This window comes from Pinus tabuliformis, chromosome 4_1 (assembly GCF_031772625.1).
Source record: "Pinus tabuliformis cultivar Carrire ecotype Pingquan chromosome 4_1, CPIR1, whole genome shotgun sequence".
Lineage (NCBI taxonomy): Eukaryota > Viridiplantae > Streptophyta > Pinopsida > Pinales > Pinaceae > Pinus > Pinus tabuliformis.
The window spans coordinates 454,354,600-454,368,244 of NC_142303.1; the positions used below are offsets into that span (position 1 = coordinate 454,354,600).

General features: G+C 42.0%; 1 protein-coding gene across 1 annotated transcript; it reads right to left on the reverse strand.

Annotated features, from left to right (window-relative positions):
- Positions 1–6,489: 6,489 nt before the first annotated feature.
- Positions 6,490–9,203, reverse strand: LOC149176320 (uncharacterized). The gene is made up of 2 exons (XM_089421434.1): positions 7,843–9,203; positions 6,490–7,402 (listed from the first exon to the last, which is right to left on the reverse strand). The coding sequence occupies exons 1-2, from the start codon at positions 9,201–9,203 to the stop codon at positions 6,490–6,492; spliced, it is 2,274 nt and encodes a 757-aa protein (XP_089277560.1).
- Between the last annotated feature and the right edge of the window lie 4,442 nt (positions 9,204–13,645).

Consider the following 13,645-nt stretch of genomic DNA (forward strand, 5'->3'; position numbering starts at 1 on the left):
ATGTATCATGCCTCAAGAAAGTGATTGGAAACAATTGTCGAGTTCAAACCAGTCTACCTGAATTAGACGAAGAAGGGTCAATCTGGCTTCAACCCGAACAGGTTCTAGACACACGAGACAAGCACCTGCGCGGCCGCATGATTAAGGAGGTCCTCGTCAAATGGAAAGACACCTCTCCGGAAGATGCAACTTGGGAACCAGCCACTATTCTTCAGCAGTTTCCGCAGCTTCAGCCTTGAGGACAAGGCTAGTCTTAAGGGGGAGGGCATGTTAAGGTCCCACCCTAACCCCCTTATTTATGCCATGGGATCACGTCATAGTCAAGAGTCAATAAAGCCCATATTAATATTTGTAAGTGGTTAACCCGCAATTAATGACGGGACCACAGTTAGTTGCAAATGGGCGGTAGTATTAGATAGATGGTATTAATAAAACCCACGGTATTGGCCCGTGGTATTGCATGTATGAGTCATATATAAAGGATAGAGACTCCCTGCGAGGAGTATCGTGTCTTGTTTTTGTAATCGAGCTCTGCTCTATTGGAGGTTGCCCCCTCGAAGAGGCCTGTGAACATTTCTCTCTGAATAATAAAATCATTGCTATTCTGTGTTCTGGATATATTTTCTTCGCATATTCTATGTTCTGGGTATCCTTTCTTCGCATATTCTGTGTTTGGGTATTACTTTGTAGGTTAAGAGCATAACAGCCACAGTGAAGTTAGTCGAGGACCTTAATCTTATAGTCCAATTTGATAAACTGATGTGATTGGTCTTGGGGAAGACCTAGCCAGGGAATCCATTGATTGGCTCTTGATATTATGCCTTATTATTGTTGGCAAAAAGGAGGGTGGTGTGGCCCAAACACTGCATCTGGAAGTCTTTTGATCGATAGTGCACTGAGCGGGTGGGGAAATGTAAGTTGGGCCACTATGGCAGACACGTGAGCATGGCGGTCTTGTTATTAGCCGGGGTGGACCCACCTAGTCAGCCAACCCATCGAGTCAACCCCATAGCAATCTCAAGAGTGCATGAGAAAGGGGGTGGGGTGACCAGTAGTAGGATGTCATGGCACTATTATGATGTGTAACAATTGGAAACAATGAAGGTGTCAAGATGTGACCAACCAACCCACGTGGCTTGGGGACCATATCCTAAAGAGTTTGTTTTTGGCATGGCAAAGGGATAGAAAGGTTGACTAGGCATTGGGCTAGCTAGGCTTACAAATTAGAGGTAGGGAGTGTTCCCATTGGTCGAGATGGATCCCATATGACAACTCATCCCTAAGGAAAAAATCCCATGAGCTAAAAAGGGAAGCTTGTTTCAGAGGAACGAGATGACGTGGTGCTAGGATGACTTGGAACAAGGTGTCGTGAATCTATAACGACATGTTCCAATTAGAGGTAGAGTCCATATGGAGGCATGGACCCTGTTCCACATAAACTCAAGGTGTTCCTCCCCATAAGTTCAAAATGTGCATAGTATGGAAGTGTCGGGGTGTTGGAGTTGGGATGGCATGTGCTGGTGGTCCCCACCCTGGAGGGACAAGAATGTTAGCTGAGGCTACAACATACTTACCATGAAATTTTCCACATCCCAACCAACATATAATACATATGCCTATCAGTGAACAAATAAGGGCTATACACATCACGTAGGGATTCCTCCCCATATCCTTTCCTCATGGACATAATGGTCCCAAGAATATCAGGTCACATCAACCAACCAATGGTGATGGTTTGCCATGATTACTCACTGCACCATAGGCAATTATTCAAAAATCCAAATAAAATACCATATCCAATGTCACAACCATTGGTTGTCCAAACCTTCAAAATGCTAGCTAGCAAACACATGCATTGCCCAAGCATTTATTAAATAACATTTTAAACATCATTATAGTTAGTATACACTCCAACTAACACTTGTGAGTAGGATACCCTCAACTCTCATTCAGATATTACCCATAGGATTGAGCTCCACCCTAGATCTAGGGATCCATGCATTAGTACCATCCTACATACTTGGATCACAAGGCGACCCTTCAATTATGCATGCCATTAATGATTTAAAACCAAAATTTTAACACCTAAACATTTGTTTTATTAGATTTATAAAAATTATTATGAAACCCCCTTATTGAGGGACCTACCATTACTTAGCCATGATAGAGCCCATCTAGTCCAAGTGTTGAACCTAGATGCTATGATGCCACCTTTAACAACCCTCCCCACCTGCCCTAGTGGGATGGATACTACTTGATAATCCAATTACCCTTATACTATTGAGGAATGGGATTAAAATGTTTTTATCTTTTCCTCAATTCCATTTCCTGTGCCGAGGATCTAAATTGGCTTAATTGAGGGTTATGGCTTCTCTCTTTTCACTTGAGCACCAAGACTCAGAAATCCATAGCTTCATTTTATTAACTTTCCATTGGCCCTACCATATATCTCTCTATCTCTCTCTCTCTCTCTCTCTCTATATATATATATATATATATATATATAATGCTTACAGAATCTCACCAAGGTCTCGAAAACCCCAATGTTTATATATATAAAACCATAAATTACCTTGTCTTATCATATGATTGACTGCTCATATGTAGGGCCTCGCCTCTGTGCCTCGGTGCCGATAAAATTCCACCATGTCGCTTGCTATGGTGGTCCCCATCAATGTCTCATAAAATATGTGGAATTTCTAGGCAGATCCCCACACATTCATTCTTCGATGTCATCATGCATAATTCCAACAGGATAACGTGCACATAAGTTATGGGGGGTTCACCCCTTAGAATGGGCGATAAGAGGAATATCATCGATCATCAGATCAACAACTCACATTCATTTTGACACCCTCCCTCACCCTTTTTGAAATGACAACAAGAGGTTTCAAAGAAGGAATTATCAGGTTTTCCAATTTTCTTATGGTTTTCGTTGATAGGCACACGACATCAAGATGGGCCCCCTTTCTCTGACCACCATGTCATCCCACTTCGCCTTTTCTTGAAGCTTTCATCCACTACTTACCTTTATACCTCCATGATGGGGCCTATACGAAATTTCATCATGATCCTTCCCCTCCCAACAGATCAACTCGGCCTCTCTTCTTGTCCATCGAGGGTTGGGACCACCGGGACACGTCATCCCAACCCCAACACCCCGACACTTCCATAATATGCACCTTTTGAACTTCTTGAGAGGAACCCCTCAGGTTTACGTGGATCAGGGAGCCATGCCTCTGCATGGCCCCTACCTTTGATTTTCATGTGTCGTTATCGAGTCATGACACCCTTTGAGAACTCATCCCAACACCACGTCATATCGTTCCTTTGAAACAAGCTTCCCTCTTTAGCTCACGGGAATTTTTCCTCAGGGATGAGCTATCATATGGGCTCCATCTCGACCAATGGTAACACTCCCCACCTCTAATCTATGAGCCTAGCTAGCCTAGTGCCCAGTCAGCCTTGCTATCCCTTTTTCATGCCAAAATCCAAATCTCTATGATATGGTCTATGAGCCACGTGGGTCGGTTGGTCATGTCTTTGCACCTTCCTTGCTTCCAATTGTTACACATCATAATGGTTCCATGACATCCTACTACTGGTCACCCTGCCTCCTTTCTCATGCACTCTTGAGATTGCTCTAGGGTTAGCTCGAAGGGTTGGCTGACTAGGTGGGTCCACCCCGACTAATAAAATGACCGCTGGGATCACATGTATGCCATAATGGCTCGGCTTACATTTCCCCACCCTCTCAGTGCACTGTTGATCAAAAGACTTTCAGATGCAGCCTCCAGGCCATGCCACCCTCCTTTTCGCATCAGGTTATCAGATTGAACTATAAGATTAAGGTCCCTCCCTAACTTCACCGTGCATTTCTCTCTGCAAACTTCGCCATTCAACATAGATTTAGTCATGGTTTGGTTGTGGAGGTTCTGCAACTAACAAAATCTATGGCAACATTTTTCCACAACCTCTATGGTTTTCTATCCCTTACAAATGTTACCCCTCCTAAGCTTAAGCTAGCATCAAACATCCTGAGTCCACGGGATTCACAAGGCGTCAAGAGGGCCACAAGGAGATCATAACTCCTCAAAGATCCATGTGCCTAGGTGCACCATTAGACTTGCAGTGATCTAGCCAGCAACACTAAGGCGCTTGTTGAAGACCTCCAGGACTATTGAAAGCACAAGGTTGGGAAGCCTCTAATGTAGAGTCACAGGTTATTATAGGTTAAAAGGGAGATAGTCCTCAACATTAACCCAATGCCACATAAACTATAATATGGTTTTCAACCAATATATACACACAGGCCCTATCTAATAGGTTGTCTTCATTGTAATCAATTGGCTGCAACAAACAACGTTCTTGTGTTGATCATGCCATATTTTGGTTTAGGGCCTTATGGGCCTTTCAATGCTTTTAGCATTTCATAGTATATTAACCATTCATGTGGACTACAAGATCAAAATTTATGTCATTTGTGTTTACATACACCATTTCAACCCAAAAATGAAACCACATGTTCATTATGTTTACAAGCATCATATCAATCTAGAAATGCAAACATGTGTTTATTAACATTGCAAATACATAAGAACACTTATCTTGGAATATTTTTGGCAACTGAGTTTGGTACAAGGACTCTCCACCCAACCATAGACAGTTGCAACCAAGATTACTTGCAACAATCACACCCGAGCTAGATTATAAGGCTTGAGGTGGAGCGCATTCAAGAGAAACCTTCAACGAATACACAGTTGAGTCGGATCACAACCAGGGCACCCTACCTTCGTATTGAAGGAAAATCACTACTCTTTGTCATGTTTATATCCAACAAGTTTTTTTTTTTTTAACTGAAACGGGTATTTTTATTTATAGAGATGGATGGCCGAAGCCAGATCAATCATTACAATTCACTGTTTCAAACAATACAATTCTCTGCTTTTACAAGAACGCCTTGCCCATTTAGGGAATAGTTGCCATATTCGATGCTCCTGAATTTATGCTGATCATGCTCTTTTCTAGAGTACATCCTGTGTTTGCTAGTCTGTCTGCTTCTGTGTTTAATTCTCTGAGGATATGGAAGATTTGAGCTGAGGAGAAGTCCTTCAGGAGTCTGTTCACTCTTGTAAGCTGTTTGTTTAGCGCTGGATCCTTGAGCCCTTTCTTGTTTATTAGAGATTTTATCAGCAATTCTGAGTCTCCAAAGACTAAGATTTCCCTTGGGTTTCCTTTTCTGGCCAGTTGACAAGCTTTTAAAAGACTGAGAACTTCGGCCTGATTGTTGGTTTTAAGCCCAAGTCCCCAGCTGAAGTCCTCTTTTATCCCATTCAGGAAGTAAATAACCCCCCCTGCTCCTGACCTGCCTGGATTGCCTTTCGAGGCTCTGTCAAAGAAGATAGTGCATTTTCCTTATGATTTCCACCACTTCTGGAAACTATCCAAGGTGTCTCGAATCTGCCAATTTTCCTTATGATTTGGGCGAATGATTGCTGAAGGTCTCGGCATGGGGGAGAAGCCATCCAGCCATGCCCTTTCTTCATTTTGTAGGGAGCTATCTTTGACAATGGAGTGTCTTAGAGTTTCTAATAGAAGTTTCTTGGCCTGCTCCGCTGCATTATCTGCAGTCATTTCTTTTTGGTTGAAGACAATTTTGTTCTGGGCAAGCCACAACTTCCAACAAACATATTTTGGAGCTGCAATCCACACCTTATGCCAAAGAGATTTGTTAGCAATGTTGGAGGGGTATCGAGCTTTCCAAGACGAGAACATGCCTGTGATTGAACAATGTGCTGGGGGTCTCACATTCAGACCTGTCAAGAAGCTAGTCCAGGCCTTCTGTGCATACTCACAATCGATGAACATGTGAACTGAGGTTTCCAATGCATTTTTGCAGAACACACATCGATGAGGACCAACTATGTTTCTTCTGCACAGATTATCTCCAGTCAGGATTTTGTTGTGGAACAAAGTCCAAAAGAAGAAATTGATCTTGGGGATTGTGAAGTTTTCCCAGATCTGATTCCACACTGTTTCCGGGTGCGGAGAGTCCTTTTTGCCTTGCATCTGTAAGTATCCTTGTCTGGCTGTGTACACCCCTGTTTTTCCCCATCCCCATGAGTCTTCCTCGTCCTTATGCACAGGTGTAAAGTCTGTAATTGCATCTGTGACAGTATTTAACTGATTTTTTAAATGCGCTGGAATGTTAGGCAATGTCCAGCACTGCCAATTTCCTTTGTTATCCCACTCTGCTATATCCTCGATTTTCCGGATTCCTTTTGAACTTAACCAAGCTCTTAAATCTACAATTTCATTAATAGCTGAAAGTGGAGGGTGACCCATGATTCGATCTCTCCACAACAATATATTTTTGCCGTTCCCTGGAATTTTATACAAATGAGTTCTAAAGAAATCGATCCCTTTACAGCAGAGCCTCCAAGCCTGCGTTCCTCTAGGAGAAAGCGCTGGATTGAAGGAGGTGATCGACTAATTTTTGAGATACTTGAGTTTTAAGAGCTGGCTGACAGGATGCGTAGGCTCGGTTAATAGCTGCCACAGAAGTTTACAGCCCAAGGCTAGATTTGCTTGCTGGGGGTCATGAATTTGGAGTCCGCCTTCGGTAATGGGACGCTTCACTGTTTCCCAATTAATTAGATGAAATCGATTGTTGTTTCCCTTCCCACCGTTCCACAGAAAATTCCGCATTAGACAGGAGATTTGATCTGCGATTTGTCTTGGAGCCATCAGCAGAGAGGCTTGGAATGTAGGCAAAGCTGAAAGCACAGATCGAATAAGAGTGAGCTTGCCGCCTGTTGTGAGCCAAATGCCACCCCACGCTGCAATCTTTTTTTTGAACTTTGAAATCACCTCCTCCCACAAGTGATTGCGGTTGGATCCCATCGTCAAAGGGAGACCGAGATACTTTATTTTGTCCCACGCTGCATAACCTTTGAACCCCAATTCGCTGGCAATCCTTTCAATTGTTTGTTGATCTGTATTCCATCCATAAACAACACTTTTCCTCTCACTGATTAACGCTCTGGAGATGCTGCAATACTTTTGGAGAATGGTCTTGAAGGAGTTAGCAATTCTCATGGAAGCACCCCCGAGCAGGAGTGAATCATCAGCAAAGAGCGCGTGATTCACTGGGGCTATGCCTTGCACAATTCTTATCCCAGGTATGGAACCAATTTGTTTCTCCTGTGTCAGCTTTCTGCTTAGTGAATCAGCCATCAGAATGTAGAGAAAAGGAGAAATAGGGCAGCCCTGCCTCAGTCCCCTGGTGGCTAAAAGGAACTCTGCTGGTCTACCATTCACCATTGGGGCGATCCAGATGTTTTCAATGCAAGCTTTGATGAGGTTTATGAATTCCTGATTGAATCCAAAGGCTGCAAGAACCCTGAACAGGAAAGAACGATTAACTCTATCAAAAGCATTACACATATCCAATTTGATAATCATACCTTGTTCTTTCCGTGTTTGACTGGAGTGGAGGGCTTCTTGGATTTGAATGACATTGTCCAAGATTTGTCTGCCTTTCACAAATCCTCCTTGGGCCGGAGAGATGAGCTTTTGGAGAAGGGGCTTAATTCTGTTAGCCAGTAGTTTGGCCACGATCTTGTAGGAAGAATTGCAGAGTGGGATCGGCCTGTATCTATCAAAGGAGACTGGGTTTTTTTCCTTGGGGATTAAAGCGAGGAAGGTGGAGTTTATTCCTCCACCTTCCTCAAGATTCCTCTTATCATTTTGAAGAGATCAAATTTGATTATCTCCCAACAAATTCTATAAAAATGAATTGAGAATCCGTCAGGTCCTGGAGCTTTGTCTGGTTCCATGGACCAGACTATATTAGTTATCTCTTCTTCCGTTACTGGGCTCATCAGAGAATCATTATCTTCCACGCTGACTAGTTTTGGAATGGTTGTGAGAAACACTACTGCATCCTCCTCATTCCCATTTCTTTCCGCACTAAGGGGGTTCTGAAAATGGTTTACAACTGCTTCTTTGATTTGAGAAAATCCTTTATACACCTGACCGCTAGTGTTGGTAATTTCTGCTATATGATTACGTGAGAGGCGAGCCCTGCACTGTCTATGGAAGTATGTGGTATTTTTGTCCCCAGATTTAAGCCACAGACTTCGAGACTTTAAGCGCCAATGTTCTTCTTCATTTCTAAAAGAACAGTATGCATTCCTTTGGGCAGATTTTTCATTGGCTAAGTCTGTGGGAGAGGGATCTTTCTCCTCCATTTCGAATTGTATTCCTTCCAACTGAAGAACTGCCTCCTTCCTCTGCCTAGTGGGGGTTTGCATGGATTTCTTTATCCAATCTTTAAGAGCTTTTTTTGTGTTTTTCATTTTTTGTTCCCACACAAAGCTTGGGGATCCGAATACATCTATCCTCCATGCTGTTTGGACTGTTTCAAAGAACCCTTCTTTACCTACCCAGAGAGGACTGAAACGAAATGGGAGGGGGCCTAGATCTTCTTCTTCTTTTAGGCATAAAAGGATTGGCTTATGGTCCGATGTGAGCTTTGGGAGAATCTTGGAAAAAACTATTCTATTGTCCATCATTAAAGAGCTGCTGATGAGAAATCTATCCAGCCTAGCAGAGATTTGATTTTCTCCAGTTCTATTGTTAGTCCAGGTGTATTTTCCTTTCACGGGTTTGAAGTCAACTAAGTCCCACTGCAGTATCAGATTTCTCACTGTATTGATGAAAGGATCCCTAGAGTAAATCCCTCCTTTTTTTTCTTTGGGATCTAGAATTATATTCAGATCACCGCCTATGACTATATTTGTGGGGTTGATCTGCTTTATATAATCCAAGAGTGTCCTCCAGCACTCTCTCTTTTCTTCATAATGAACAGGGACGTACAAGTTAAACAGAGCAAGGGGGAGGTTGCTTGCAGTGTGGCGCAGTTCTGTGAAGATCCAATGTTGGGTCTCAGAGAATCGTTCTAATGAGAAGGAGTTTTTTGACCAAAATGTGCCTATTCCTCCGGCCGAGCCCCTTGCACTGACAACCTTTCTTGAATCGTATTTCCATTTCATAATGCTAGTGTTTAGAAGGGTTTCTCCTTCTATTTTGGTCTCTTGGAGCATAAGGATGTCCGCGGTTTCCATCTTCAATAAGTCTTTGATAGCCTCTGCCTTATTGGGATTACCCAGTCCCCTACAGTTCCAAGAGACCAACTGCATCATTTACCACTTGATGGGGTGGGGCCTCCTCCCTTGGGCACCCTTGGTCTTGTATTTCTCCCGATGGTCATTTTAATGGTAGTTTGACTGCCTAGGGTTTTCTGCCGTTCTGATTCTTCTTCCCTAGTTTCCTTGTTTGTTCTTCTTCCCACTTTTTTTGATGGCCTTTCAAAGGTTTCCTCATCAGATGAGCTCGTGTTTTCTAGGTTCTTCTTCTTTTGTTTTATGATGTCAGCATAAGAAGGAGAAGAAGTATTGCTAGAGTTCGGATTTGGGATGTTACCTAGCTCTTGATTGTCTGCATTATTCATCTGTGGTAGATCTTCCTACTCGGCCTCTGGAGGATCTGACGGTGGTGTAAGAGATTCGAAGGGGTTTTTGTCTCCTGCAATGCTGTTGGCTTCCCTGCTTCCACTATTTTGATTACTTGCGTCTTCTTGCCCTGTTTTGTTCCCTGTCTCTTTTGCTTTGTTTTTGTTGTTCTGCCTGCTGCTTGCTGTTCTCTTTGCTTGCTTCCACTGCTCGCCTTTTTCTTTCTCTGCTATTTCCTCATTTTTTTTTTTACAATATCTTGCAAAATGCCCATATTCATGGCAATGTCGACATTTAAAGGGCAGTTGTTCGTAATCTAGCTCTTGAATGTGCGACCAGTCTGCCACCGAAAGTTTGATGGCTTCAGGGAGCTCGACCTCCAGATCAACTTCCACACAGATGCGTGCGCAGGAGAATTGATCCTTCCTCGGGGCCTGATCAATATACCTGCCTAGGGCATTGCCAATGGATTGCAGCGAGTTCTGACTCCAGCAGTGGAGAGGGAGGTGCGGGAGGCGCACCCAAACAGGAACGGCTGTGGGCACATCTTGAGCAGGGTCAAAATCTGGAGACCATTTGTTCAAATATAACCCTTGAGGGCCCATGAAATAAGGCCCGCTTCTGAAGATCAAGCTTCGGTCTTCCCTGCTGTCAAACACAAAGACGAAGAACCCTTTGCCTACGAAATGGCTTTTTATTCCTTCCTTAACCAGTGGGATCCAGTTTCGTTTGACCCAATCATCTACTGCCTTCGGGGATGGCCATAGCCTTGTGAACTGGCTGATGAGGCCCCTTTCAGCAAGGTTTAGCATTGTTCTACAAGCATCATCTACCGGTAGAGACACCGTAGGGATGTTGTCCAACTTTTTAATGAACTTTTGTTGCAAGACCGAGGTCGGCTGCTTATCAACTGCAGCAACAAGGGATCGGAATGCATCTAGATATGAAGGTGGAAGGGATTCACCTCCATTCGTCATGGTCGGGGATTGAGGGGCAGGGGTCAAAGCAGGGACCCCATACACCAACTCAGATCAACCCCCAGAGCTATCAAAACACAGGTGCAAAATCTAACACGAGAGCTAGAACCTCACCAATCCAGAACGCCCCGCACACCAAAAGCCTCTCCGGTGACGCAGAGCTCCACGCCCAGATCGGGCAGGGCAGAGCCGAGCCCAAGAGATGCAGAGTGAGCGCGAAAATTTTCAAGCGGGCGGTGTCTTGAGAGAAGTCTCTGAAGCAAAGTGAGCTCAACACTTTCTACCCAACAAGTTTTGATAGGTCCTTTAGCTAGTTTATTAGTCTCCTCAAAGCTCAGCAACATAGCTCTAAGTCCTTCTTTCTATCCCTCTTCTCTCTTGTTATATGTTGAATGTTGGTCGAGTGTGTGAAGGCCTAAGTGAATGAATGAGATGAAGATCCCTTCTCTTTTCCTCTGCTCTTCTCCCTTTCTCCATGAGAGTTGAATAGGAGAATTGAATGAGAGAATCCCCTCTCCTTTCCTCCACCTTCTCTTTTCTCTCATGCACAAGAATTTCCTCTCATTGCCCTTGCTGCGAGTGTAGTCAAATCTTCATAACTTCTATCCTCCCTTCCTTGTAAGGTTTTTCAAGGCAGCATGGGCATGCATACTTCTCTTGCAACCCAATTTAATTCTAAGAACCAGTACATTAAAACACACCCACCAACATTTAATGGCTTACATAATGAGTTCAGGTTTTCATGCAGCAAGAAAATCGTGAAAATACCAAGCGAGTCACCTCCTGAGCTAACCAAGGAGTGATATTTAAATCAGCAATTCCCTCAAGCAATCTCCTACCTGAGGCAATGGAATTCGTGTCCCTCTCTCACAATTTTAATTTATAAAAGTATTTACATTGCACACCTCATGATAAGCAATTTGCAGTATTACAGATTCCTTGAGCCATATCTTTTTAATGCTTGTATTGACATTTTAGTCCTTATGTTTTGATTATTATGATCATTTTTTCATTCTAAAGTTATTTTATAATGGAAGCCATTTTTTATTTCGACATGTATTATTTATCACTAGATAGATCACTCACTAAGTGTCAATGTAATCTTCTTAATCTTGTAGGAAGCTTGTATTATTTTCCATTTTGAAATGAAGAGGTAATTAAATTTTGGAAGAGTTTCTTATATACTATACAAAATACATTGGAGTAGTAAAAAAGAACACTTTGTTTAGAGAAATGATTTCAAAGAATGTTTTGAAAGAGTCGAATATCCCTTCATTTTAGCCTTGTTTAAAGCATTAGAATTTAACTCTTATTTCATGGAAACTATCATGGATTGATTTGTGACTCTTGAGAATGTATACTAACTAGTTTTCAAGTCAAGGGTTAGATGCAATAGCTAGGAAAGCGTTTATATTTAACCTTCAATTAAATGATTTCATATTAAGGTACACGCCTAGAGTAGCCAATTATGGAGTGAATTTCGAGTATGTTTGAGTGAGAAGATCCTTCACATCGATTTTTCTTCCACTCCATGCATGCGAGATCCCTTACAATCATTCATGTTCAATAATCATAACATGTTCCTAGAGCCATTGGAATGTAATTTTTCTTGTTCTCCACTTGTCCCATCTATCAAATGTCAGCTTATTCGATCAAACCTTGCTATCAAGTTTTATTTATATTCTACAAATTACCTTGTGTAATCATAACTTTCTTCCACTTATCCATTGAATTTTTCCCCAATTTACATTACTAAATTTCTTTCCTCACTTCATCTCTTTCTCTAATTTTAGATCTTTAGGAATTGATGTTTTATTTATATGCTCCATGGCTTCGTCTGTTCGTCCTCCGCGGGGAGGTAATCCCGAACCTTTACTCTCTGTTGTATCAGTTCTTTATTCCGGGTCATACTCTGTATTTACTTGGGAGTTATTCCAGTGCATAGGGTTAATACATCCTCTTGCTGGCCAGGTTTGGCATCCAGCCCTTCAGATGCTGCGAGGAGTGGTGATTTCTGTCATTGGCATGAAAAGGGTAAGTCTCTATCTGTGAAAAACTCTTACAGTTCTTTCTATTCTTTTTCCACGCATTTTTCTAACCCCGGAAGGGATTTATGCAATGCAGTTGGACGACCCCCAGTTGCAGTCTGCCGAACTCAGGTAAGGGCTGGCTCTTTCCACGAATTAATGGTTGTGTTTTAGATATGATACAGGTTTTTCCCATTCGTTTAATAATGTTTGCAATTGGGTTTTGTAGGTATGCTGCTATACGGTCAAGGTGCTTTTGTGGTTAATCTTTTGGGTTTTTGACGATTATGCGCACTCACAACTTTACAAACTGATACAGGTTGGAAACCCATCATCCCAGATTCTTATGTTTGACCCCTTGCGGTTTATGTTACTCATTTGTTCTGGTGAAACGCCTAAAATTACAGTGCGCATGAATATGTGAAAGACTGTTTTAGTGATGCCTCACTCCGGAATTTTGTAATGAACTGTATTTTAAGTTTTTCTAGGCCATCGCTCTCATAAATCAGTGGCTAAATTGCTAGTTTTAAATGTAATTAATCCTTTTTGAAGTACTTAAATCTTTTAAGAGATAGAGAAGAAACCTCTCGGCCTCAATTTGGGTTTTGAGAAGAAAACTCTGCTACTTAAATTCTGAAGCTTGTTAAATTATATAAATAGGTTTATTTATGTGAAATTTATAGATTCTTTGCACAGTTGCCTCTTTCACCCGACTCTAGCTTGCAGAGGGTAGTTAAGCCAAAAAGGAAACAAAAAGGTTCCTGCATGGTTATGGATTTTGGTCAGTATTTTATGTATGACAGATTATATATATATGTTTTGCTTTGTCAAGGGTTTAGTTAAAATGGACTCATTGTCTATTTGTTATTTATACTTTACTGCATATATAACATTCTATGAAAAGAAAAGAAACGCTGAGCAAGGAAAATTTCATGATCGCTGACTGTTTGACATTACTGATTGCTAATGCATATTTATTGTTGGATATTACTGCATAATTCTATTCCTGTAGACAAATAACTTCTCATAAAGTAATACCATCCTTTAGTTAAAGCCTAGGATACTTATCTGTCTTAAACATGTAAATGTATGAACCCAGATTTGTCTGGAAAGTCTCTCCTCCAAC

Excerpts from the sequence above, each read along its gene's own strand:
- LOC149176320 (XM_089421434.1), bottom strand. The coding sequence starts at position 9,203 with ATGCAGTTGGTCTCTTGGAACTGTAGGGGACTGGGTAATCCCAATAAG. Across the intron at positions 7,403-7,842 it reads GAGATAACTAATATAGTCTG|GGTTCTTGCAGCCTTTGGAT; the intron begins GTCCATGGAACC and ends TTTCCTGTTCAG.